The sequence below is a fragment of the Amblyomma americanum genome, chromosome 9, assembly GCF_052857255.1.
Source record: "Amblyomma americanum isolate KBUSLIRL-KWMA chromosome 9, ASM5285725v1, whole genome shotgun sequence".
Classification (NCBI taxonomy): Eukaryota; Metazoa; Arthropoda; class Arachnida; order Ixodida; family Ixodidae; genus Amblyomma; species Amblyomma americanum.
The window spans coordinates 136,961,697-136,989,228 of NC_135505.1; the positions used below are offsets into that span (position 1 = coordinate 136,961,697).

The 27,532-nt window shown below is 44.6% G+C and overlaps 1 protein-coding gene across 2 annotated transcripts; it reads left to right on the forward strand.

Moving 5' to 3' along the window:
- The first annotated feature begins 435 nt into the window (after positions 1–435).
- LOC144104519 (CCAAT/enhancer-binding protein zeta-like) lies at positions 436–25,914 on the forward strand. Of its 2 annotated transcripts, none has more exons than XR_013308557.1 (18): positions 436–679; positions 1,321–1,432; positions 1,863–2,054; positions 2,927–2,994; positions 4,203–4,406; positions 6,224–6,421; positions 7,432–7,695; positions 8,437–8,616; positions 9,545–9,754; positions 11,547–11,713; positions 13,376–13,564; positions 15,624–15,809; positions 16,438–16,645; positions 18,783–18,960; positions 20,482–20,683; positions 21,945–23,741; positions 24,573–24,651; positions 25,738–25,914. XR_013308557.1 is itself a non-coding variant. In XM_077637595.1 (18 exons), exons 1-18 carry the CDS (start codon positions 482–484, stop codon positions 25,866–25,868), a joined length of 2,865 nt encoding a protein of 954 aa, XP_077493721.1. In that variant the 5' UTR covers positions 436–481; the 3' UTR covers positions 25,869–25,914. The 2 variants fall into 2 exon arrangements, 1 of the variants encoding a protein (XP_077493721.1); XM_077637595.1 differs by having other exon boundaries at positions 20,482–20,545; positions 23,705–23,741.
- The last annotated feature ends 1,618 nt before the right edge of the window (positions 25,915–27,532 follow it).

Sequence of the window (27,532 nt, forward strand, 5' to 3'; positions counted from 1 at the left end):
AAAAAAAAGACAAAGCGGCACTTTTCCACTGATGTAGTCAATCCCACACTTGGAGCTCGGTTGTACCGAAAGTTGGGCCTCTCACCTAGCTAATCGCTTGGGTTGGTAGCCGTCAAATCCAAATGCAAATGCTTACACGCCTGCGATTTTTATTCAAGGCCTGGAGAAGACAAGTCATTGCAACGTTAAATTGGTTAAATAACGTGGGGGAAAGAACACTTCTCTGCGATACAGCCAATACGGCCTTGGTACGGCCCTTTCCGTGCTTCAAGCAGTCCCTATCCGCGCTCGAATAGTACAATCACAGATGAACGAGCGAGTGAATCATAGAAAATAGCCCTGTACACTCATGCTTTACAAACTATTTAGTACTGAGCCTTGAAGTACGCCGTGGTTTCGTCAACTTCAACCGCACCACGTTTCACTCGTCCGGCAACCACGAGGAAACAATGGCGGCGCCCATGTTATTTTAGCACGCACGATGGCTGGTGACGTGCGATCTGACAATGCTACGCGTAAAAAGCGTCAAAAAGATGCCTTACCGATTCACAAGGTGTTTGAAAAAACGAGTAACAAGTTACGTAGCGATGCGTCGAAACCGACGGTTGCCGACGAGGTTTCGGAGGCCATAAAGTTCAACCAGATGCTCGTAAAGCCAAACAAGAAGTGGTATGAGCAGGTAAGCGTGGCTGTCATGTTCGTGAATTTTTTTCTCAAGTGTCGTTACGTGCCTGTTTTAGGTGGCAAAAATCAGTGGGCCCTGCGTTGGCATATTCCGATTGATAGATTACATAATTCGCACCTCTGTTCTCAAGACAGCTTTCCCACTTGCGAATGCCTCGGTGGTGGAGTACTGATACTGGGTCTGGTAGAACTTGTCCATATAGCGTTGATCGCGTAACCTTTCTTGATTTTTACGTTGGCTGCGGCTGTTTGTTTATACTTCTAATGACCATACAAATGCTTACTTTGAATTCCAAGAACATCCGTTCAGAATGTTTATATGCTGTTGCCCTGATTGTATCCTGTTGATACCTGTCGTTCTTGGGATCACTACAGAGGGAAAAGAATTATGCGAAAAAATCGCGAGGTTATGCTGTTGTCGAGAGCTAATACATCAACGTTTTTGCCTTAACTAAAACGGGAATCCGCTGAAACATAACTTCTCACCACTAGCCATTTTTTTTTTCATCTTTCCAACTGTACTTGGTTTGACTTTCATGTGTTTTTACGAAACACCAGGGGGACGCTGGCTTCTGTGCTTTCTCAGTTGAGACTTACGCTGGTGACGTGAACCTTCTTATTCTGTGCTCAATGTAGCTGCCGGAAGATGACTGTGCACCGGTCCTGGACAACCCGCCCGAGCTGGTTTCTGCTAAGCGAAAGCTGGCGGAAAATCTCTTTGAGCACGACAAGGCCCTATACAAGAAGCGTGAGCTATCTCCTGTACCTTCCTTTCATTCTTTCGTGGTGCGGGCAGGGCATAGTCCTCAGCCATTCATGAGATAAAATATTTGATCAGTTGAGTTTTGCAGTAACTTATACGGTACCTTGCGAACAGAAGGGAACAAGAAAGTGCACATGTAGGGGCGACTCATTTACTTGCAATTTTTTTTTGTGAAAGAAAGCTTCTTTTATTTTTTTTTCTGCTGACTTCTGAGCTCTGTGTGTCAGCACTGTGTGTGTGTGCATTTTCTTGTCCTGTGCTATCCTATAAGTTGTGCAAAACTAACACGGCCAACAAGCAAAAAAGCTCAAAGCAGTAGAAATAAAGTGCAAGATGACAGAAAGCTGAGCAAATTGGCTTGAGTTGATGGACAGCGGACGAAGTGCAGGCTGATTTATCGCCAGTTCTTTTGCAGAGACAGAGTCGCGGTCACGAGCTTCGGAGATGCGCTGGGTGAAGACGGTGCTGGCGAAAGGCGTGCTCGCTGACAAGGTGGCGGCACACACGTTGCTAATTCAGGAGAGCCCCGTGCACAACCTGGCAAGCCTGGACGCTCTGGTCGCCATGGTTACACCCAAGGGAAAGAAAGAGTGTCTTCTCGCCATGGGTAAGTGACCGTTGGCCTTGTTGGTCGTACGTGGTGTACAGTTCATGCTTGATGGGCATCGTATAGTATTTCTAACCAATTCAGTGTCATTGTTCATGGAAGACTAACTGACTGTTTTAGCTAAGGACTTTCATCAGTCTGCATGCACTGGAGTTCTTGTAGTGCATCCATGTGTTGTATTGCACCATTTGTAACCTGCAATGTTTATGTAGCGTAGATTATGCTATACGCCTATGAAAAGAAAGCAGCTTATTAGCTTCATGCAGCAAGCTTTTACTGTGCAAAAGCAGAGGAAGTTGATAGAGACAGTAAGATAGCAGCATTGATTAAGCGTTGAATGCAAGTTGGTATTTGAGTATTAATGGAGTGGATGAAATGGACTCAGACAGGACATGTGATGCATAGAGCAAATAACCAGTGCTACTTCAGAGTGGCATATACTAGACATCGAGGGAAGGGAAAGGTAGTATTAGAAATTCTTGTTAGTTAAGATGCTTGCAGCTAATGCAGAACATCTAACGTGGTCATAGCTAAGCTAAACAAGTATTTACTGTGCTTTGTTCGAATGCCAGTTGACATTGAACCATCTCACCCAGGAGATTGCTGTAAGGATTGTTTGTACAACAATGGAATTAGCCTGACTAATGATGACGTCTCTGCATTAACCAAAGATAAGCTAACATAATCTCAGCTGCGCTTTCTTCGAAAGTGGCGCAGAAATGTCATACTTTCGAGATTACGGCAAGAAACCTTTGTGCAGCAGTGCAACTAACTTGGCTGATTATTGTTATTGTTACTGTTATTATTAATAATTATGCTAATGATGATGTCACTGCTTAAAATCCTGCATGTGTGTGTAATGATGCTTCCAGATGCACTGAGAGACCTGTTTTTGTCTGACCTTCTGGTTCCTGACAAGAAGTTGATCCCCTTCAGCCAGGTGTGTGCCTTTTTTTGCAAATGCAATCTTGTGAAATGCAGTGTTGTGTGTGTGCTTTGCTTTATTTGGCTTGCAGATTTTGCGTTGGCAGTTTCATCTGAAAACTGCAATTTAATTCAAAGTGGTCATGCCAACCATGTTTCTGGGCTAACAAGTTATGTTTTAACTGTTTTCAAGTTTTAAAAAAACATAATTTGCTAGTCATTTTTTATTTATGTGAAGCAGCCTAGCCTTCATGAAACAAGAACGAAATATACAGAATGAACTGCAGAAGCCTCTTTTAGTTCTCCAAATCATGCAGTCTCTTTTTTTTGTGGTTATCGCTGGCTAACTGTACCTTTTTTTTGTACAGTTAATTGTCAGATGCATGAAAAATGAGATTTTTGCTGTTGGTGTAGTAACTGTCTTCACCGAGCGACGTCTTTAGAAATGTTGTGGGCTGATAGATATTCATTATTCTTCTCTTGAATCGCGGCAGTGGTAGTTTTCGTATTGCCGCTAATTACCTATGTCGTAGGGTTTGATCTTTCCAGACCATTGTGTTAGTTTTCTTCTGTGTCTGACTAGGCCTGGCTGTCATGTTTGTGCATGGCAAAAATGCGGGGATGGAAGCATAGTGCTGACCAGGGGCACTATCTTTCTACTGATAAAGTTATCTATTTGAATTAATATTACAGTTAGCCTGTTGTAAATATTTTTGTAACTTGTCAGGCTCTTTGTACAAACTTTTAATTCCTAGACCATGCCTCTCTTGTTATTTTGCTCATTTTTATCAACTTTCTGCATCTCACAAACATAATGTACCCTAATTGGCTCGAGGCCCGTGTACTGTGTGATGTCAGTGCACATTAAAGAACTCCAGGTGGTCGATATTATCCGGAGCCCTCCACAACGGCATCCCCATAGCCTGGTCACCTTAGGTCTTTAAACCTCTTAAACCATGAATCTAATTTTCTCAGTTTTTGATTGTTGTCAATCAGCTGATTTGTTCTCCTGCACTGATTCTGTAACCTCCATCCTTCTTATTTGCTAGACGTCAGGACACCCATGTACATGGACTTCAGTGGCCATTAAAAATCCCTAGGTGCTCGAAATTATCTCAGAAGACTGTATTAGTGTATGTTTCCATGGCACGGAAATGTTCATTAATCTGTGAGTCAGTCAGTCCTCCTGCTTTCATCGGGATGATCATCTCTGGACGCTTGCAGCGCCCCCTGGCAGGCCTCAGCGGCAGTGGAGTGGTCGAGTCCCGCACGCTGCTATTGTGGCACTTTGAGGACCTGCTGAAGCAGCGGTACGCATCATTCCTGCAGTCCCTGGAGACAGCATCCTTTGACCAAGTGGAGAAGCTCAAGCTGCGGGCTGTCACGTGCATGTTCCACATGCTCACCTACCACCCTGAGCTAGAAGTGGTGAGGCTTTTGAACAGTTGACGTTCATGGGCCGACATGTGGTGATGATGGCCGGGTTGTGCCTAGAACAGAGATCTCAATCCTCAATCTCTTTAGCCTTGGGGAACCTTAGCGGCTTTCTTAAGGAGCTGAGGAACCTTGCATCATGGCATCTGCGTCTTTCTTCCTAACATGCATGTAAAAAAGAGCGCGCATGTGTGGCCCCTCAAAAAATGTTCTCTTCGCCGTGGTGGCTGATTGGTTATGCCGCTCGGCTGCTGACCCGAAAGACACGGGTTCGATCCTGGCCACGGCGGTCAAATTTCAATGAAGGCGAAGTTCTAGAGGCCCGTGTACTGTGCGATGTCGGTGCACGTTAAGGACCCCAGGTGGTCGAAATTCCCAGAGTCCTTCACTACGGCATCTCTCATAACCTGAGTCGCTTTGGGACGTTAAATCCCCATAAACCAAACCAAACCAATCAAAAAATGTTCCCGTATATTATTAATGACAACTGGCTGCATATTGGAACAGCCTGCTGTAAGCAGTTGCAGTGTGATTAGTCCGAAAAGCAAATGGGTAAAAGGGAAGTTAAGGGTTGAGTGAGGTGTTCATGGAACCCAGTGGGAGCCCAAGGGTTTGGTAGAGCCCACTTTGAGAACCTCTGGAGTACACGTCCAAAGTGTGTCTTATTGAATACTTGTGGGAACATGGTAGCGTGCATGAACTCATAGCAGGGCTTGCGTTATGAAGAAACCAAGGCTCGCATTCTTACCTTGATCAGTGAAAGCAGTTTTAGGGCATTCATTTGTGACACACCGAAGTGTCATCGGGCCAGCCATCAAGGGAGTGACGTTTGCATTGCTACTGGGATGCATTTGACATAGTAATTAGGCTACTTGTGCTTGAGTATGTCATTTGAATGTCTTGTGGCAATAATTACTACCCCAAGAGACGCAGCATCCTTCAAGAGAGTTGTGGAATCAGCCACCAAATGCCACTAATGTGCTGCCGGTTTTGAGTAGCTTGGTTTGTTGATGAATTCATCTTATGAACTGTGCTGTGGCTTAAAGTGGAGCTTTCTCTCCTGGGCATCACAGCTCCATGGGTTCTGTAAAATGGGAAGTGGAGTGAGCTGGGAAAAACAGACCTAAGGCTGCAGATGTTGCAAGTTCAAAAATTCATGCATTTAAAAAGTCTTCATAAGTGGCATCACAAGCAAATTTACATTTGATTTTGCACATATTCACAGGTCTGAGAGGCTTGTGGACTCTATTTGGTCACGGTGCCATAATATAGTATTTTCACCTACTGCTGGGGACGTAAGGCATCACGAACGAACGGCTGAGGCTTACATTTCAAAATTCTTTGTGACAAGCCACATACAAGGATCTGAAGCAGGCATGTGAAATGAATTAAGAAACCTACTTTAAGATGGATGCTTCCTTGTTTTTCTACATGAGCACCAGTTTGGCTCCGGAGAGTGCTTTCATTTGCTTGTTTTGTATGCATCAGCGCTTTAAAAGGCCTAAAATAAGCTGGATAGTTTACATAACTTTTTGTGATCAAAATGAGTCAACGAAGCAGTAATTGAGACCCTAAAAGCAGTGTACAGTCACAATGCGGACACACCAAAGCTCTAACAGAAATTCCGTATTTAATCATCAGTGAAGGTACAATTTTTTTCGTGCCTTCTAGGTGTGTGCCTCAAGAGAATCTGAAACTTTGAAAATTTTCTTCCCATTGGTTAATAATTTGTGACTTTAGGTGGATATTTTAGCCATTAGTGCGGTCATGTAATTCACTGCTCTTCATTTTTTTTTTTCGTCCTTAAAAAGTTGCTGTTGGAGCGCCTGATCAACAAGCTGGGTGACCGCACAAATGCGGTCGCCTCGCGCGTCTCCCACCACCTCACCCAGCTGACCAACCACCATCCTCTCATGAAGCCCAAAATGCTCACCGAGGTGGAGCGGTTCGTCTACCGACCAAATGTGGCCCCAAAAGCTCAGTACTATGCCCTCTGCTTCCTCAGCCAGGTGGGTGTAAAAAGTTACCGGGAGCACGTATGAAACTTAGTGTGAGTAGTGCAAGAGCATTTCAATTCTATTTCACTTGTATTCTAAATCTATTCTAATTCTATTCCAATTCCATTTCAATTGTATTCCAGTTTTGTTTCAATTTTATTCTAATCTTTTGTTGTTGGTGCAGTGGTAAGTAGTACTAGTAATGATTGTTATTGCTAACATTTCGCATTTTCCCACCTTTGATGACGTCGCAACACTTTTACCAATCGCACGTTTTGTAGCGCCGCCACTTTTTGGAACGCCAGGTTTTCGTGTCGATAAGCCATCTAATGTTTTCGCATTAAAATAATGACGCGACATCTGTCTCAATGCTGAGGGTAAATTTAAGCGCAAAAATGCTCGGCAGCTGGTAACCTGGCACGATCTGGTGTTTTGAAGCGGAATGCCGCAATAGATGCTTCAGTGTCGTCGAGTGCTGTGCAAATTCTGTTTATAGTCGGGAGTAATTGATATGAGATGGCAGCAGGCGCTGTTTTGTTCTGTTTCATTTATGTTTGTGTGAATGTGATCTTTTTACATAGTTGTATTTCTCTCCACTACCTTTTCTTGCTCTCCATGCTGTCCTTGTTTTGTCCTGCCTCTCATCATTGCTGTCCTTGTTATTTCTGCCTGCTACAGACCAGGTCTCAGAACCAGCCGAAGTCTGTGTGGCTACCAAGCCTATTTTGTCATCTCATTTCTTATTTTCTAGCTAACAAACCTATCTAAAGCTAACAAACAATTATCACCATCACAACGCCACCTTTCTCTTGCACTTTATTGGCCGCAGTGAGAGTGGATCTAGAAAAGAAGGGGGCTAGGAATAGCTTTGGTTTAGTTTATGCTAGTTATGGCACAAATAGCATCATTTCTTGCTGTAACAAGGTGGTCCTAGCATCTCTTCACTAAGCAAGCTCCATAGCCTTGCTACCTCATCAACACCTTCATGTTCCTTTCCATCGTGTGTTCTTTTGCCTTCGCAGCTTCTGCTGTCAGATGATGAGGTGTCACTGGCACGGTCCCTGGTGTCGTTCTACTTCACCTTTTTCAAGAAGTGTGTCCAGCGCTCCAAGGTGGCAGATGCACGGACCATGAAGGTTCTCCTGACGGGCGTGAACCGCGCATTTCCCTACGCCCGCACTGCGGATGCCGAGGGCCTGCCCGAGGACCAAGTGAACCTCATGTTCCGTCTCGTCCACCTCACGGACTTCAACATCGCCGTGCAGGCTCTCACCCTGCTGTTCCAGGTCTGAAACGTTTACTTGTGTTTGCTTAAAGGGTACCAGGAGTATTCTTGCCTGCTGATCACAGTACTATTACTCTGAGCTCATGATACACATCGCTCAGTACTGGTGTTTATCGTACTGGCAGTATGTGCTGGTACCTCACATTGTACTGGTGTCTGTACTTCACTTGCTACTCTGTGCGTGTAGCGCACATTGTTCTCCGCTGGTGCCCATAACACCGGTACTCACTTGGTACATGAAGTAATAATTTGATTTAGGTTAATTGGTTCACAACTAAAGTGTTCTGAAGGCGGTGCAAAAAAGACCAGGGACGAAGAAGGCACATGAAAACAACGGGATTGGCGCATCACAGCTGGCGCCCATAGTCAAGGTACTTGACCGGCTGGTCAAAATAGATTTGTACATGTTAATTGTGGTGTTCTCTAAAGCCTAAACTGATGCACTTGTGCGAGCATCTTCACAGGTGCGTTAGCTCCTCTTGTGTCTACGCTTGTTGAGCAGCTTCGTTAACACGGCTGCCTTCATTATTATTGCCCTTACTGATATTCTGTGCCATTGCCGTGCAGTGCAGTCTTCTGGTAGACTTCAGCAGGCAACCACTTTGCGCATTCATCATCACTTTTCCTTGTCTTCTGTTTTTTTGAGCACTGCTTAGTGGGTGCGTGTTTTGCAGTTCTTCTGTTTTGTCCTTTTCTCTTCTTACTTGATCTCTCTCATTGGCTTTGGCTTGGCTGGGGCTAGATCCTGGACGCCAAGAGCTCGTTGTCGGACCGCTTCTACGGAGCATTGTACCGGAAGGCACTGGACCCGGCACTGGAGCACTCCACCCACCAGACCATGTTTCTCAACCTCCTGTACAAGTCGCTGAAGCGAGACACGGAGAACAACCGGGTCAAAGCGTTCCTGAAGCGGCTCCTGCAGGTACGTTGGCTGCACAGTTTGTCAAGTACCATTAGAGACCAACAACAAAATCGCAGAAAAGAAAAATTCGCTCAGCACTGACTTGGTGATGGATTAATCTCCAGTGCAAGGGTCTTAAAGACACGAAAGAATGGATCACGATGTAGAAAGTTTGTGGGTATAGGGTGGCCGCAGGTGGCACAGGACAGGATTAATTGCAGAGGTATGGGAGAGGCCTTTCTCCTGCAGTGGACGCAATCATGATTATGTTACTGTGGCAACATTAAAGGGGCAATTGTGTCCAATTGTATGGATTTTTCTGGCTGTGTTAATGTTTGCTTGGCAGCAAAAGGTGAATTTATAGCTAAGCAAATTTGATTATAAAGTCAGAATTCCATTTTTCCCACCACTTGATTCAAGCTTATGATGTCCAGACCAAAAGGTACTTTGTGGTTACTGCCTAAGGGAACAGTAGTGCGGTCTAGCCTCGGAGACCCGCTCGGTAAAAACAGCGTCTTGGTGTCACTGCAGCTTTTTTGGAAAATGGTCGGTCGTGACGACACCTGTGTCTCATTTTTTGGCCTTTTCCATCTTATAAATGCTTCGCTTTCTTGCGAAGCTAGCCTTGATTGATAGAAAGTGATAATCTGTCGATGCAGGCCAACTTAGATTTGTACTCACTCTCTCTAATTAATTCTCTTATAGGGCAAGAAGACTGGATCAGCAGGGATAGAAAGATCAGATGATGTACAGTGATAGTTAAGAATGCTCTGCTACAAAACATTAAAAATGAGAGAAAAAAAAACATTTGCGTGTGGTGCTTTGTCTTCTTGCTTGGAGTGATTGTAATTACCAAACCAAAGGTAGATCTTGCCTGCCAGTCAATTCTTCCCAACTTTGAAGCTTTTCTTTTTGATTGAGCACACCACTGCTGCTTCCTGGATTGCAGGCCTGCCTGTACCGGTCTCCACACCTGGCCTGCGGCATCCTCTTCCTCGTATCTGAAGTGCTGAAGCTGCGGCCAGTGCTTCTTGAAACTCAGACGTTTGATGATGCAGCCGCTGCCGACGAAGCCCCGAAGCTGGAGCAAGAGAGGCTTGTTTGCCAGGACGATAATGACAGCGACGGCGAGCACTATGATGATGCTCCCGATGACAGTGTGAGCAGTGCAGTGTGTTTCCTGCTTCCGCATGCCAGCCCTAAGTGTCTGGTTTTGTTTCAAAAAGAATAACCAAACAAACCTCCCATAAACACTTTTTAATGTCCTGCAGACAGTCTTGAATACTTTAAAAATATGCTCCTGTACTGATGTAGATGTTTGCGGGGTTAAGACCGCTGCGGCTGGCACATGACCTGGTAATTGGAGGGATATGAGGCAGGCCTTTCTCCTTTAGTAGATGTTGTTAGGCTGATAGTGATTATGACAAGACAACCGCATGCTGCCAGTAGGATTTGAACCTTTGTCACATACAGTGCCATCATCTTCTATCTAAAATGATTACATTACTAAGTTAGTAATTAGTAATATATATACATGTATATATATTTTTTCCTTATGGTTTCTTTGTTTTCGAAGGCTGTTGGGCTTTCTCATATGTACAGTCATCCACATACCTCTCTAGAGTTCATGAAGAGCGCACTGGCAAGTACGCTTGTGTCAGTTGGCCTAGAGCTCGAAACCAGACTTCACTGGGATTGGCTTGAACTCTTCATGTTGTTAAAAGCTGCATCGGGCCCGCCGCGCTGCGTTGATTGTCATGAATGCACAACTGAGCATGCCTTTAAAGTGCTGTAAACAAGTGTTTGGGCGACTGTATATTGTAACGAGTCCCTCCTTTCACTGGCTTTGTATGCTTAGCAGCATCTTGTGCTGCTATCTGCTTTAATGCTGCATGTAGGAAAGAAAATGAAGTTCCGGGTGACCAATGTTCCGCCTGTTGGTCATCCCCGGGATGGTGTGCGCCCGGGCTGGTTGATGCGGGGCAGCATAGTCGATTGCAGGTCAAGACCGAAGTGGCAATCTGCCCCTCAAAGGAGGCCTTCCTGCTAATGGTGTCGGCCTATCATTGTGGCACCATTGCCTTGCACCGGCTAGTGTGGCATCGCAGGTTGCTGCACTTGACGACAGCTTTTCATGGCAATGAAAGGAAGGGTACAGGGGCAGAGCGTCTGTAACTGTGTCACTCCACCAATAGCTCGGCTGTAGAACGGCCGCCTTGCACGCCGCTTGGTTCTCCGCTCCATCACTGGAGCAGTTGGCGCCATCTATGGAAACTTCTTAAAACTAGATGCACCAAAATAACTTGTCGTAGTCAAAGGAACTATTTTTCCGCAATCTTCATGGGTTGAAAATGCAGATTTATGGTAGAAGTATGCCCTAAATAAAGACTGTTACCAATATACCATGTTTTCAGAGAAAACTTCGTGGCAGTAATGTGCTATGTTTCTTATTATTCTTACACATCAAGCTACGGAACATTGCTTCCAGTCTTAGTAGCAGTTCTGGAAGGCTTCTGCTGGAATACCTTTCAGCTCATCTGTTACACTTTTCTGAATATTATCCAGAATACAAAACTGACACTGTTTCAAGTTGTTTGAGTTGAGAATGAAAGTAAGTCACAGGGGCAAAGATCGAGCAGATATGGACGTTGAGGAAACAGATTTGCTATTTCTTGGCACGTGACAGGGTGCATTTTCGTGGTGAAACATCTACGTGCTTGCAATGCTTGTTTGCAACGTGCCTCCTTTTCCCGAGTCTTTCAACGACTTCCCGATAAAAAAGCTTGATTGACAACTTTGTCCTGGGGGCACAAATTCTTTTTGGATGGTCCCCCGACTGTCTGTTGATCCTGCTGTGCTGTTAATCCTTTTAGTCGCAGTTGCATCACTGTCATGTCAGCTTAATGGCTGTGACAAGTTGGATGTGTAGCATATCACCCTTTGTTTTCTAGGACGAAGAAAAGGAACCAGTTGCTGCAAACCTGCAACTGTCAGATTCCACATCAAGACAAAGGGGTGCTGCCAATAGGAAACAGAGCGTGGCCTCCTGGGTCCACACGAAATTGACTGTCGTGGACGAATCAGGAGCCATGACAACGGCACAGAGGCGGAGGACTGGGTGCGTTATACTGTTTTTGCCGGGGTTGACACCAAGCTCAACCGATTGACACGACAGCTGGGAGAGGCCTGGTACACATAAAACACACCCATAAGCGCAAACAGATCTCAAGGCTGCCTTCCATTATTGCATGTACATGGCTGGCCTGATGCCGTGAAGTCCGTCCTCTGCCATTCCGTGAATACTCATAATTTGTACCCCTACTCGGGGGACTTGCACTCTGGTGACCTCTTTCCTGAAACTGTGGCAGTGGACCGACCAAAAGAAGGTTTAAGAAGTGCCTCCTGCCCCTCCTAATCAACCCTGAAGAAGGTGCTGAGCCGAACCCAAAACGTTGGTTCTCTTGTCTTGAGGCTTTGGTTGGGGTGTCACATTCTTTTCTCTCTAACTTATGCTCTGCTCTATGCAAGAAATTTTTTAGCTTCAAGTTTTGTCTCATCTTTGTTAGAGAAATGCGTCTGCACATTCTGTCTGGAGAGGAATGGCTGCGCCACCTACGAAAAAGTGTCACAGAAGTCCCAAGACCAGCCAAAAGGCATGGTCGGTGTTGCTGTATACACGAAAAATCGAATGAGCTAAGAAGGCATAATGTACCTTGTTTAGAGAAGGCAGATCGAGCTTAACATCGTTGAAAGAATGGTTAATGTGATTCTGACTATGCTCAGATCATCTACCACAACTGTTATGGAATTTCCCTCAAACTGAACGGAGGGATCCATGACGGCTGACAGGAGCAGCAAGAAATGAAACTTGTTGCAAGGTGGGGGCACATTGTGGTAGCATGGGGCTAGAACTCTGAAAGTTGTGCCAGAGCTATATTAGTGACAACACTGATTCATGGCCCGGTACGTTTACGAGCCAGTGATTGTTGTTGTAAATTGACAAGGTCTATAGTGTTTGCCTGTAAACAGCAGAGTAGTAGTCACTGCTCTACAAATGCTCTTTCGGTCTGTTTCCTGTTCAGCTTCTTTCCAAGGCCAGTTCGCTGCAGTGATAATAGCCCATATATGGCCTTCCTCTCCGAATGCTCGGGAGCTGTGGCCACACAGCACAACGTGCGCTATGTTTCTTCATTGCAGAAGCGAGGGTGTGTGTTAAAGGAACGGTGTGACAGTTGTGTTAGTGCTTTCTTTGGTGTCAAAGCAAAGAGCGAAGCCACGTAGTTTAACTTTGTTTGCCTGTATGAAGGGCATGGCATATTGCCCCGTCATTGGTGATTACGTCTCTGCTATTCTGTTTATTTTAAAAATATTTTTTTCCAGCTGTATACACAACTGTGGAATAGTTATCGGGCAAACAGCTGATTACCTGCAGCTTGACTAAGCCCAGGCACCTGATTTACAGCAGCATTTTTAACTTCTAGTTTAGAAAGCACGAAATAAAGAGCCTGCAGTATAAGAAGCTGTACCACCTCGTAAGTAGCAGTTAGGAATGTATGCAGCACACAATGAGAAACAAACAAATTCAAAATGCACACTTCTTATGAATACTACTCAAAAAGCACCACTTGAATAGTTAAAGGCTTAGTTTGAATAACAAGCTTTAAAGAGAAATAAACTGTATATTAGAAGTAAAAGAAAAAAGAATCTTTTGTTAGTAACCTCAGTAAATAGCATTGTGTGTGTGTCTATCAACTTTTTTTGTTTCCTGTGCATGGTGCAGATACGACCCCTTAGCTCGGAACCCACTGTACTGTGGGGCCGAGGGTTGCCCTGCATGGGAGTTGCGCCACCTGAGTCGCCACCACCACCCTTCGGTGGCGCTTTTTGCGGAGCGAATTCTTCGTGGCCAGGCAGTCGCCTATCCTGGGGACCCCCTGCAGGATTTCACCCTGTCACGCTTTCTTGACAGGTAAGTGAAGAATGTTAACCTTGAAAGTGGTTTCCATTGGTCAGTTTATCTGATCACTTTTGTGCAACATAGGTATGAAAGAAACTAACAGTCATGTAACCAAGAAATGAGGGGGGGGAATGCTTTTTTTATTATATTTAATAGTGGTGTTGATCAAAGTAGAAAATTGGAAGAGTAATCATTTTCTAAACGGAAGGTAATTGAACAGAAAGTAGTAGAAAAGACAGCCACATGCTGCTGGTGGGATCCAGACCTATGACCTCCGCTTGTGATGTATGGCGGTCTACCAACTGGGTTATGGCAGTGGGTGTCTAATCAGTCCATGTCGGCCTCTTTATGGCAGATGCCACTGAAGTGAAGATTCACTGCACTAGGTAAGACTGGTTTCTCAGTGCAAATTCTCAGTGCTACTTAAAATCAGAGGTATTAGTTTATTGCAGGTAACTCAAGCCATTCCAGTAATTGAACTCTATGCATGAAAGGGGCTGTAGTGTGCAGCTTCAAAGTATTGAATGGTTTGAGAACGGTATTTACTGCTCGATTTGGTTAGCTCGGTTTTATTAAATCTTTTATTAAATGGTTTGAGAACGGTTCCTCAATTTAGTGCCATCCACAGCGCAGACCTTAGCAGTGTGCCAAGATGGTGCGCTGATAACATCACGGCATGTTTATCGTTTGACAAAAGCTCCTGCAGGGGTGGCGCATTTGGCGAATTTGGCAGAGTGCCAAGACACTGTGCGCCCTTGACAGGAGCGAGCACCGGCAGTGGTGGCTTGCTCTGCATGATCCTGCGTGCCCAGCTGTGCCAGTGTATGCACGCTTAGAAAAGCTGGCGAGCCGTAGCAAAGCAGACCAGAATGTTATAAAACATCCTCTACACTGAAATACAGTGGAGGAAGCAGGATTTTCAGACACCCAAGCAATTTGGCAAGCTCGTGATCAGGAGTACAGATGTCTAACCCCTTCTCACACCTCAGCTAATGCTTAAACATTCACATTAATTACTCGTAACTGTCCTGTGAGTTTTTTTAACCTCGTGTAAAAAAAACACGCACCTGAGTTTCAGGGCCAATGTTCAGCATGTTCGCTTTATCTCACTGTGATTGGCTGGCACTATCAGTTGTAGAAATGTTGTCGAACCGACTTTTTTACCATGATACAGCAGACACCTTTCAAAGCGAACAATGCTAAACACTGGCGACTCAAACTTGGCTGACCGCTTGCTTTTTTTGATGATGGATGGACAGATGGGAGGGTGTATGATATGAAATTTCGACTCTCGCAATAAATTCCGTCCAAACTTTTTTCCCACGTAATGAGCCCTCCCCCCGGATTCATACCAACTATTTTGGATAAAATAGTAGATTCATTACGTGAGTATGGTAGTACTATTCAAGTCTGTCAAATATCTGTAAGTTACAGGTAATGTGGGTATTAGTTTTCCTGTTGATTTAAAGTGGGTCATTCAAGCAGCATGGCATTTATGAACACTACTCAATAGTTCCACTTTATATACAATGCCATTGTTGATGCATCAGCTGTCTTGCTGTTATCTTGTATGGTTGATTTCTGGCATGTAACAAAAGAACGCACATACATGGTAATGCCAGGTGTTGCACCTGTATGCAGCGCTTCCTGATTTCTGTCCGATGTATCTATGTAACAAAACACCATCCACTGTCTGCTGTTGAGCTTAGCTAGTTAATACATTTACATTGATATATGAGCAGTGGTACACTTGTAATGTGAGGAGCTAGAAACAACAGTACGCGGGAAAAAAAAAATCATGAGTCAAAAGGTTCTAGCATCGTGCAATTCATCATGTATTAGAGTGCACTGCAGCCGTTACAACAAAATTTGCACTGCTGATGGGATTGGAGTGAGTTTTTTTATTGCGTTACAATCTTCACACCAGGGCACTATGAAACGAGCATGAGCAGCGCAGTGAACATGAGCATTACACCCCAGCCTGTGTGCTGCCGTAATGAGGAAAAGAAACATGACCTAAAACCTCTTTCCTGTTCTGTTTTTTTTTGTTACATTTCTCTTCGTTCACAAGGTTCGTGTACCGGAACCCCAAAGCAACCGGTGCCGTAGAGCCCAGAATAGAGGACCTGGCCAGCAACATCTTTGGCAAGCGCCGGCAATACATGCCCACTGGCGTCCGCAAGATGGATGTGCTTAGCCGGCAATACCAGCAGCAGGTTGAGGCCAACATTCCACCCGAAGAGACGTTCCTCTACAGGTGAGCCGCGGCAGTCCTCCTCAAAACTGTGAACCGCTCATTTTTTTTTTTTGCAGCACTTGATCATGTTTTTTTGTGTTTCTGAATAAGACTTTAAAAGGACGCCGAGAACAACATGACCCAACTTTGTTCTCAGTAAAAGTCAGCTATGCAGCTCTTACCGGCTGTGTTGATTAAAGTTCATATCTCCTTGTTGTAGTTTAATTTTTCATTTCATTTCATTTATTAATACTGTCAGCCTCCATAAGGGGTTGTAACAGGAGTGTAAAAAACAAAACAAAACTGAACAGCAAAATAAGTACCTAATACAGAACATGTTGAAAACCATAGTTATACATTAGTTAATCAAAAAGTTCTTCTTTCTTTTGCTTTTTCATTTTCAGAATTTATTGTGTGCAAATTATTTATGATCTCCCCTGGGCGTGTGTGTTACATTTTAGGTCAAATGACGAGGTGCTTCTCGGCCAGAGTCACCATTTAGAGAGATGTGGGGTGCAGCTGGAAGTTGTGGTTCTGTGTCGTTGACATAACGGAATTACCCTTGCAGGGCCCCCCTTACCTGTTGTCTTGTATGCAGTGGCCACGGTTGTACTGTGTCTCAAGCACTTCTTTTTCTCTTGGCTGCTAGGTACTTCAAGCAGGAACGTGACCGCCGCAAGGCAGAGAAGAACGATGTCGAAGAGAAGAAGAAGAAGAAGAAGGCGGACGATGACGAGGAGCTGGGGTCCGACGTTGAGAGCGTCGCCAGCGACGACGTTGCGGAAGTCCTCGACATGTTTGAGCCAGGCGTGGATGGAGAACTCGACTTTGCCTCGGCGTTTTCGGGTGGAAGCAAGGTCAGTCCAGATGTGCTGAAACCTGCCCAGGGCTTGGGATCCAGGGATTCTGTGGTGCAGACTTGTAGAACACTTGGGATTGGGCAGACTAGGTATTGTCACATTGTGGTGACGACAGCTGGGCTGCAAGAACATTGAAGGCATTTAGAGGAAACTGTTTATTGGGTGAGGCCATGCCTTGAAATGAACTGAACCCAGTGGCGGCGACAGTGTGCTTGGCGATTGTCAAACAGCATAATTGGCACTGCTCTAGGCCATGCTTAATTAAAGTGATGCAGAACTTTCAAGATAGGGCATGGAAACCACCTGTGGAAGTCTCAGATGTCGTAGAAGCAGTTGTGTTTGGATGCAATCGTTCCGAAGAGATTCGGCGCCTCTCCCTTCTCAAACTATGCGCTAAGGCTGCATGCCATCTGCCTCGAACATGAAGAAGCAAACATAACGAAGCTTTGCCCAGAACATTCACGCTCCAGGCAGTTTCTGCAGGAGAAAAGAATTGCATTGTAGAGGGCACTTCAGCTCGCATTGAGAAGAGAATTTTCGGGGCATGGAGGTAGCTATACTTCACCCTTTTAGGCCTCACTCACGACTTCTACTAAATAGAAAAATTTTTCTGCATTAATATTTCATGAAGGCCTCTAGGAAGGCAGTGAATTTTGCAACATGAACCATCACAATTGTCGACTCTCCTCAGATTCGTTTGAAATTTTGTACAAAGCATCACAGTGCTTAAAAGTTGTAACATTGAAGCACTAGTAACGGCTTAGATGAGCAGTCAAGGATCGCATAGAGCACACGGCGCTATAAATCTACAAAAAAAATTGTATTATTACAGATGAAAAAAATTTTAAGAGACTGCCACAGGTCCACACCTAGTGTCTACTCCACATGTTGGTCAGAAAGCAGCCACGTGATCAACACCTCTATGACTATGTATGTGATCCACTGCCCACAGCTTCCACATAGGAATGTCACAACTGTCTCTGGTGACAACTATGCAAATTTTGTGCTTCATGGTAGGAGCTGCTGTGACACAGTCTCATTGACGTTGTTCGCATTAACTGCAGTTGTTATTTTTGTGTCTCAAACACACCGACAGTGATGATTTATTTTTATTTGTGCAAGGGTAACTTGCCTAAAGAATGTCATGCCTAACATATTTGGTCTGAGCAATGTGGGGCACAATACCATTTTTTGCAAGTATTCGACCCTAGAGAAGCCAAGCCCCAAGCCATGGGAAAGCTTATATTTATTGGAAAACCGATGGGTACCTAGTGGCACTTGGGGGATCAAGTGCTGTACACACACAAGGTAGATTCTCAAGCCACTAGGCCACTGCTGAGGTGTGAACCAGCACCTTCCGCGTGCAAGGCAGCTGCTCTGACCACTAGGCCACTGCTGGGGTGCGGATTGTGAAACCAGCACTTTCTGCGCTCAAGGGGGATGTTAAAACCACTTGGCCCCTGCTGTGGTGTGAATTCTGAAACCAGCACCTTCCGCATGCAAGGCGGATGCTCAGACTACTAGGCCACTGCTGGGGTGCGGATTCTGAAACCAGCACTTTCCGAACGCGAGGCGAATTCTAAAACCACGTGGCCACTGATCAGATATGAATTCTGAAACAAACACCTTCCACATGTAAGGCTGCTCAAACCACTAGGCCACTGCTGAAGTGTGAATTCCGAAACAAGCACCTTCCGCATGCAAGGTGGCTGCTCAAACCACTAGGCCACCGCTGGGGTGCGGATTCTGAAACCAAACCAGCACTTTTCGTATGTGAGGCAGATACTAGAACCACTAGGCCACTGCTGAGGTGTGAATTCTGAAACAAGCACTTTTCGCATGCAAGGTATCTGCTCAAACCACTAGGCCACAGCTGGGGCGCTCATTCCGAAACCAAACCAGCACTTTCCGCACGCGGGGCGGATGCTAAAACCACTTGGCCACTGCTGAGGTGTGAATTCCGAAAGTAGTGAATGGAATGTTCCTTGGTGAGACTACATATAGACGCTTGGGCTCGATGGATGAAATACATTTTCTGGCCCCTTGAAGGGTGTGAAAGGCAGTGGAAAAGTGATGTGCGTTGAATGCCACAGTGCAAACATTTGGTTGTAGACGTCTTGCCTTTCTTTCGCAGAAACGCAGGAAAGGTCGTGCAGAATCTGATGATTCCGGCGAAGAAGAGGGATCGGATGATGATGATGACCTGGAAGGGCTCGAAGATGACGAAGAGTACCAGGAGGCCCTCAAGGGCCTGCCTCTGGACAAGCGTGGAGCAGCGATTCGAGAAGAGGACATTGAATTCTCCGATGAGGGTGACTTGACCTTTTGTTTGCATTTTAATTGGAGTATTGTCTGTTCTGATAAGTTAAGAGACACAGGGAACAAATTGAAATTGGCCTATATTGATAGGCTACCACATTTCTGATGATTAAGACGCTGGTGTCATAGAAAACTGAGCTTTACAAAGGCAGAAAAGACCAAAAAACTATGAACTAGTACAGGTATTGCTACCACTGGCCGCTTTGACAAGCACACTGCAGTGATGTCAGTCTCCCTTTTTTTTTAATCTCGAATCTCTGAGGCTGGGCCACATTACCATTCACTTTCAAACTGTGAAAAACGGAGCTCCTTTCACCATTGACATCACGAGCTTCAATCGGCTTTTGGGAAAAGAATTTCCTTTCTTTAATTGCAGTTCTTTCAGCAATAAATGCGTTTTTTTTTTTGCCGAACAAACGTCAGCACAACCGCAGTGAAATTGTGTGGCGAGGTATGTACCGTGTTGTGGATACGGGGGTCCAAGACGGTGAGTAGAGAGCCAGTCCCTATGATTGCCCTAGAAAACCTTGTGCAGAAAGGGGGAACTACGAAGTGCGCCACTGCTCAGCTTCTCAACAAGTCTGCCCAGGTCCCAGGCTACTCGGGTACTCTCCAAAAGTGATGTACAGTCGTCGTCAGGGTTTCTAGCGAAGACCGTGTAACCCTATAGAGATTTTGGAATGTTGTTTCCTAAGAGATGCAATGTGTTGGCATCAGTGGTTGTGCCAAAAGAAAAATTGGCGCAGTTTATGACTCGTAACCATGTGAAAGGAACAACAAAGAATGGACGCTGACAATTCTCATCAATGGTTAGAAGTGGTGAGGTCTGTAGTTTAAGTGTTCGCTGAAGGTTACCTGGACAGTTTATTTATTTTACCTTCATGGCTACACAAGCAGTTCGGAGAGGCTGTAAAAGAATAATGCGAGCAAACAGCTATAAAATATTGTGACTAAATTTTGCAAAATACTATGTGATTACAAAAGAAAAAAACCTCAGTTGATGCTTAATTATACAGTACGGCAGGCCTTAAGCCTCTAGTCCAAGCAGGCACAAAAGGTCCCCGCTTGTACCGGGTAGTGCTAGGACATGCAGTGCTAGCGGAACCTCTGCAAAAGTTTTGGCACATTTCTTGCCAAACTAGGGAATAGGGTGCAGTTTGTAGACATTGTCATCACCTATCGATGCCACATGTGTTGCAGGCAGTCTATGGACTTGGAGGCAATCCTTACAAGCTTGCACTGACTCAGTCATGCATGTTTTGAAAACTGCACCTGATTATCGTCTAATTTTTAACGGGGAAAGGTGCGCGTCGACGACAAATATAGACAGACACTATGAAACTAATTCGCTGCTCAAACGCGTTCATCATGGTCAACTGTGTTAACCACAGTTCGTGCTTCGATAGGATTGCTCATTAGAGGATCAGCGACTTGGAATGTTTACTCAGAGGAGTGTTTTGTGGAGATATGTCGACAGGATGACATCGCACTGAGCTGTGTGTGACTTCATGCAGACGATGACTTCGGCACCGAAAGCAAGCCGTCCAAACAGAAACCAGCCAAGGGCAAAGCGAAAAGGTGAGTGTGTGAGCCACAGTGCTTGGCTGTTTTTCTTGATGCAGGTGAATATGTTGAGTCGAGATTCCTATGTTTCAGCAGTACAAATGAAGTTATGGGTTTTTGAACAGCCCTGGTATGTGTTACCCTATGTATACAGTAGAATCTCATGATGCGATTATGGTTGATGAGATTTTCGAGATCGTGCAGCTTTTAAATTAAATTCGACTATGTTTCGGCAGTACAAATGAAGTTATGGGTTTTTGAACAGCCCTGGTATGTGTTACCCTATGTATACAGTAGAATCTCATGATGCGATTATGGTTGATGAGATTTTCGAGATCGTGCAGCTTTTAAATTAAATTCGACTATGTTTCGGCAGTACAAATGAAGTTATGGGTTTTTGAACAGCCCTGGTATGTGTTACCCTATGTATACAGTAGAATCTCATGATGCGATTATGGTTGATGAGATTTTCGAGATCGTGCAGCTTTTAAATTAAATTCGACTATGTTTCGGCAGTACAAATGAAGTTATGGGTTTTTGAACAGCCCTGGTATGTGTTACCCTATGTATACAGTAGAATCTCATGATGCGATTATGGTTGATGAGATTTTCGAGATCGTGCAGCTTTTAAATTAAATTCGACTATGTTTCGGCAGTACAAATGAAGTTATGGGTTTTTGAACAGCCCTGGTATGTGTTACCCTATGTATACAGTAGAATCTCATGATGCGATTATGGTTGATGAGATTTTCGAGATCGTGCAGCTTTTAAATTAAATTCGACTATGTTTCGGCAGTACAAATGAAGTTATGGGTTTTTGAACAGCCCTGGTATGTGTTACCCTATGTATACAGTAGAATCTCATGATGCGATTATGGTTGATGAGATTTTCGAGATCGTGCAGCTTTTAAATTAAATTAGACTATGTTTCGGCAGTACAAATGAAGTTATGGGTTTTTGAACAGCCCTGGTATGTGTTACCCTATGTATACAGTAGAATCTCATGATGCGATTATGGTTGATGAGATTTTCGAGATCGTGCAGCTTTTAAATTAAATTAGACTATGTTTCGGCAGTACAAATGAAGTTATGGGTTTTTGAACAGCCCTGGTATGTGTTACCCTATGTATACAGTAGAATCTCATGATGCGATTATGGTTGATGAGATTTTCGAGATCGTGCAGCTTTTAAATTAAATTCGACTATGTTTCGGCAGTACAAATGAAGTTATGGGTTTTTGAACAGCCCTGGTATGTGTTACCCTATGTATACAGTAGAATCTCATGATGCGATTATGGTTGATGAGATTTTCGAGATCGTGCAGCTTTTAAATTAAATTAGACTATGTTTCGGCAGTACAAATGAAGTTATGGGTTTTTGAACAGCCCTGGTATGTGTTACCCTATAAATACAGTAGAATCTCATGATGCGATTATGGTTGATGAGATTTTCGAGATCGTGCAGCTTTTAAAAAGGCCTGGGCACATTGCATTTTATGCAGTACGCTACGGTTCAAGATGATGCGAACAGCTTCTCAACCCGCGATGGATGAAACGAGCACACAAACGACCAGGCGTCTGTCAGTGGGTGCCTGGCCTCGTGCCTTTCAGAAGGGCCTACTTGGCGGCATATCAAGAGAGAAAAAAGTCGAAATGAGCATTGTGGACTTTTTGGACCGAAAATACCGTATTACTGGCTTAATGAACCCTTTTTTTTTTCTATAAAAGTTGCCATTAGTTTTGGGGGGAGGGTTCATTATGCGGGAAAAAAGTTTCAACAGATTTTTTTGGAAGGGTCAAGATTTTATATCGTACCTCCGTCCGTCCTTCCCTCATCAACAAATGTATGCTGTCAGACACATTTGTGCTGCTGGTGTTTAGCGCAGTTCACTTTGAAGTGATCCGGCAATTCTGTGGTAGACGGCAGCGCCGGGCAATCGCGGCGAGCTAACGCAAACATGCTGAACACCTGCCCTGAAGGTCAGGCATGCGTTTTTATTCGACGTTAAAAAAACACACAGGATGGTGATCAGTGTGTAATGCGAATGTTTAAGTCTTAGCTTACAGCACGCAATGACTGGCGCTCTGCCAAGTTCGCGTGCCTCCCCCCTCCCTCCTCCTTTTCTTGCAAGAGCTTTCCTCAAAAGATAAACAAACAAGTGGTAATGGTAATGTTATCGACAGTGTGGTTGGGGGGTCATTATCTTGGCACGCTGCCAAGGTCTGCTCTGCGGATTGCGCGAAAACTGGGCAACCCAACTAAGCAACCCGCTACAAAAAGCTGAAGGCTGAAAAAAAAGTAAATTCTGGCAGACAAAAGTTGGTGGTGGGGGGGGTTCATTACGCCAGTATATACGGTAATGGAGCCCCCCTCCCCCCCCTCCAAAAAAAAAATTGTGTACAACCAGGACTGATAAATATGTAGCATGCAGTGCATTGCAGCAAAGCTTTAGCGGGAAATTAAAGCCCTATTGTAGCTATCGAACATTTCACTTTGTTGCACTGGGAGCCGGTAGGCCGAGCGTTGTTTGCAAGAAGACCAGGGCACCTGAAAGCACTCTTGTCAGGCCTCTCTGGTTTTTTTCTGCCCCTAGTCATCTCTTTTAGTGTCCGTTTCGTCAGAGTAGGTTTCGTTGTGGCTCTGGAAGTAAAGTTTCACCACTAGGGCATGCCAAAATGCCGTTACTATACTGCTAGTGCCATTACTGTGCCTGCTACAAACCAACACCGCATGCGCATGATATGTACACAGCTGGTGGATGCAGTAATGGTGGTAGTACAGGTAGACAGCATGCTAATGTGATGCAGTGGCCACTTTTTATTACTTTTTCATTAAAAAAAAAGGGGGGGATCGCAGTAAGTGTATTTGCAACCGGGGCATTGAGAAAGGATTCAAAGAGAGAAGATAACAGGTGCTATGTGATGGCACGTGATTGGCTGTTGCAGTCAGGAATGTTGCTTTAGATGCAGTGTGCCCAGTTGCATACTTTTCGAAATTTTCGAATGTCTCAAAATTCTTGGCACGAATGTAACACAAATAACAAACATTCAACACATACACTGGAAATTTTGGATATTCATGCACCCATAGTATTATATATTATTAGTTTGTAATGTAATGCTTAGTACTGCTGTCGTGTTTATTCTGTTTCTAATTCTTCATTTTTTATTGCAGTTTCGATTTGTCCAACCTTGTTGCATCTGCTGAAGAGGTGAGCTGCACGCTTTCCGTTTTCTTTGCGCATTTGTGCCATGGAGATGTTGGGTGCATTGTGTGGGTATTGAAGTTCTTGTGTTATTGAAGTAGCTAAATGCTTGTGACAGCTTGCCCGGCCTTAATGTGCAGCATCTGCGTTTCAAGTATTTCCAAGAAATAAATTCCTGCATGATGATTATTCACTGTATAGTGTGTTGTGTAAGGAACATGTGATTCGTTTGCATTACAAGCACCTGCCTATGTCATAAACCTGGAACTTTATGGTATCTAATGGCCACAAATTGTTTATTTTAGATTAAGATACTTGACGAGCTGCAGCTGTAGCATTTCTGGATTGGAGTTCGCCATACTATTGGCAGAATCGTAAGGAAACACCAAGAACAACTCTACTCAAATATTGTTCTCAGTAAAAATTGTTTCTCTGACTCTTTCTGGTTATGTTGCAACACGTTTTTCCAGCATGAAGAAACTCATTTATAACTGAGAAAAGTGCATTCTGGGATGTTCCCATGTCTCGATTCAAATTCGTGATGTCTACACCGAGGAGGGCTGGTTGCGATCATTGTGAAGTGAATGGCGGTGTAGAATAGCGTCCATAACCAGAACTTTGGTGTCAATGCATGCAGTTTACTTCAAAATCGACTGGTGGTGGTATAAAAGCTCTCTTTCTGGGTCAGCGAAGTTCGTCAGTACTGCCAGCATAGTTCCCAAGAGGCACTATTAGTACCAGTAGTTCGCCAGAAGGGTCAACACCCCTGTGTTATTGTTCCCATGTTTTTGTTGCATCGTTTGAGAGCAGTGGTTAGCATTTCTTTGTTTTTTCCAGTTTTCACATCTCTTGGAGGACACTGCTGGAGGTGTGGACACAACAACATCACAGGCTGTTTCAAACAGGGACAAAGCAAGTAAGCTGTTTTATGCAGTACTGATTGGTCTTTTGCATAATTTCCTTGCTTAGTAGACGTAGTAAAACCTTGTTGTCACGTTCCTTGTACGTACGATTTCCTAGGTCACGTGCCCAAAATCATGGGCAGTAAAAATGTTGAATAGAATTACACTGCTTCTCTTCGAGTTAATATGCACCCAGATAAGGCGATTTCTCAGCTACTGTGTTCCAAATTTTGACAAACTCTGGTCGTATAATACGTTTAGTGACCAACCGTGGCTGAACCTGAGTGGACGCAGCATGAAAAGCTGAAATGCAGTTGCAGTCATTCATATTGGTGGTTTTCTCTGTAGTGCGCAGGTGCAAAGGATGAAGCATCAAACAAACAATGGTGCGCTTGCATATGATTTTGGCGTTCCCATGGGGACGTGACTTGAAATATGCAGCGGGTTCTTCGCAGTGCCGTGCTAAGGAGAGTGCAATGCAAATGCGGACTGAATTATGCGAGCACTGTAAAGTGGGCTGTTCAGGCCTTGTGCAATTGCCAATCACCGTGAATTTTTTTATTGTCCTCTGGGCCATAATGTATGAATTAGCATTCCTTGGGTTCGTAACTGTAGTTGATTCCGCATGCATGGCCACATTTTGTGCACACCTTGTAACATCGTGCAGCCGTTGCCTGTGCTAAGGTCAGCAGCTTCAGAAATAGAGGCTGTGTTAGAAGGTGTGCTGCAATAAACTATTGCACATTGGTTATTTGTGCATCGGATTCATGATGAATGGTGACAAATGCAGCATTATGAAAGTCTCCTTCTATCTGGAAGCAGGGCTGTTAATACTTGCCAGAGAAGAAGCGATTGCTGTCACATGGAGCTTCCGAAAAATTACCAAAATGTTTGCAAAAAGGTTTGAATCCAACACCTCATCCAAAAACTTTCATCCTTGCAATGAAAGTAGATGTGCTTGGACATGCACTGCACCAATGGGTAGAAGATAGTGAAATTTCGAAGGATTGGTAAACAAATGCATTGTGGAAATTTCCCTGTGTCTTAGGGTGTCTTATAATGAAGTTTTTTGACATTAAACTTATTTCCTTCTGCTCCAGGCGTCAAGCAGCTTAAGTGGGAGAGGGACCGGGATGCCTGGATCCGTGGCCAAGACTGGAGGAGCCGAAAACGAAAGTTTGCCGGCGGCAAACGTGGCAAGATGCCAGGAAAACGACAGAAGCGACGCTGAGGCCATATGCAGCTCTTTATGTAATAAACTCACAGTGTTTATGCCATGGCTGTCTTCAATGTCGTTTTTTCGTTTTAGGCATACAATGGTTTCAGTCTCACTTGTGGGTTGCTTTGGAAAGCAGCTGTTATTTGCTCACGTTTATCAAGGCAGAAGGCCATTAACCACTTCCACGTCTGCACGGCAGAACTCACAAACAGCAGTGAGAGACAAGGCAAAATCATGGTACTCCATTAACGGTGGATACAAGCGCAGTTGACACCGCCAGTGCTGAACAAGTCACATATCGCTGAGGAAAATAATGACATCGCCACCGCAACGGCACCAAATAACGTCTTACCAGTTGCAGCAAGAACGAAACCGCACTTGTTCGAGACAGAGACGGGCGCCTCCTTATACATCTACACACATTCCGTGCTATAATTCAAATCAAGACCACATTAGTGACCACTTAATTATTCTATCAGTGGTTTCCCTTCACGCCACAACTTTGAAGTAGATAAAAAACACGGTTAATAAAACAGCATTTATTGAAAGCACTCTAGTAAGCTCCGTGCCATGTGTACATTGGGGTACGAGAGCACTTAATGTGACGCCGCAGGCGCAATGCAAGCCATGCTTTGTAGCTGTAACATGTCTCAAGGTAAAACGCAGTCTGGACTAAAAACTTCTATTTGCAAAAAAAGGCATCAAAAGTCGTGACAGTCAGCAAAGACCGCACAAAACACATGCAGGTGCACTAATAACTGTTAGTTTATGTATTGTTGCAGAGAATAAATAACTGGTGCCAAGCGAAGAACATACAGAAAATATTTGCCATCATACACATCAGGCCAAAAAAGTTCGCGATACAGTCCACTTTTCCATTTACACACTGAACCCAAGGTCTGCGAACTCCTTCGCTGATAAAACCACTGAGGGGTCACTGACACATGAATCACCACACTTTTATATTTCCATTACGAGAGGCCTTGGAGTATAAGGGCGGTCTTCGCTGTCTGTAATTTACGTTTGGCGCCTTTCTCGCAATATAATGTCAAACCAACTCGTCCAACAGTACGTGCTAAGCAAATTATTCTTATTTTTATTGCAGCAAAAGGCATGTTATGGTGAAATGCCTGCTCAGTTGGTCGGAGAAAGCGGCAAATCACCGGGCGCGCCTACGTTGCGCGCTCAAAGGCGGCACGTGATACGCGGTCACACGGCGCGGTATTTGCGTGCTCAGAAATGAAGGTATTTGGATAGTGAAGCTACTAGCTGCTTAGAGAGGCGTCTAGAAAAAAAATGGTAGAGCTGTGATTAACGGCTCAGCGCATTAATCAGCGAGAGCTGACTGGCATTATCGGCCGTGAGGTCTGGCACTCTTCTACCGCGTATGTCTGGAGTGGGGGTAGAAGTGGCAGAAGCACATAGCCTCAGGATGACCGCTTCATGGTTCTCCGCGGCTAGGTGCAGAGCGGGGATACCGAAACCGCTCGCGGTGCGACCATCCCAGGGGTTGGACCATTGGCTCAGATAGCTCAGAGGAATAAAGAACTTGCCTAAGTGTTGGCTTAAGTTTGTCCCAGGAAACCCCTCGTAAATCGTAAGTACAGTTGATGCTATAAAACGAAAAGAGGCTCCTCTCATTGTTGGAGCTGGGACTATTGTTGGAGCTCATTGTT

Excerpts from the sequence above, each read along its gene's own strand:
- LOC144104519 (XM_077637595.1), top strand. The coding sequence starts at position 482 with ATGGCTGGTGACGTGCGATCTGACAATGCTACGCGTAAAAAGCGTCAA. Across the intron at positions 9,755-11,546 it reads ATGATGCTCCCGATGACAGT|GACGAAGAAAAGGAACCAGT; the intron begins GTGAGCAGTGCA and ends TTTGTTTTCTAG. Across the intron at positions 11,714-13,375 it reads GCACAGAGGCGGAGGACTGG|ATACGACCCCTTAGCTCGGA; the intron begins GTGCGTTATACT and ends TGCATGGTGCAG.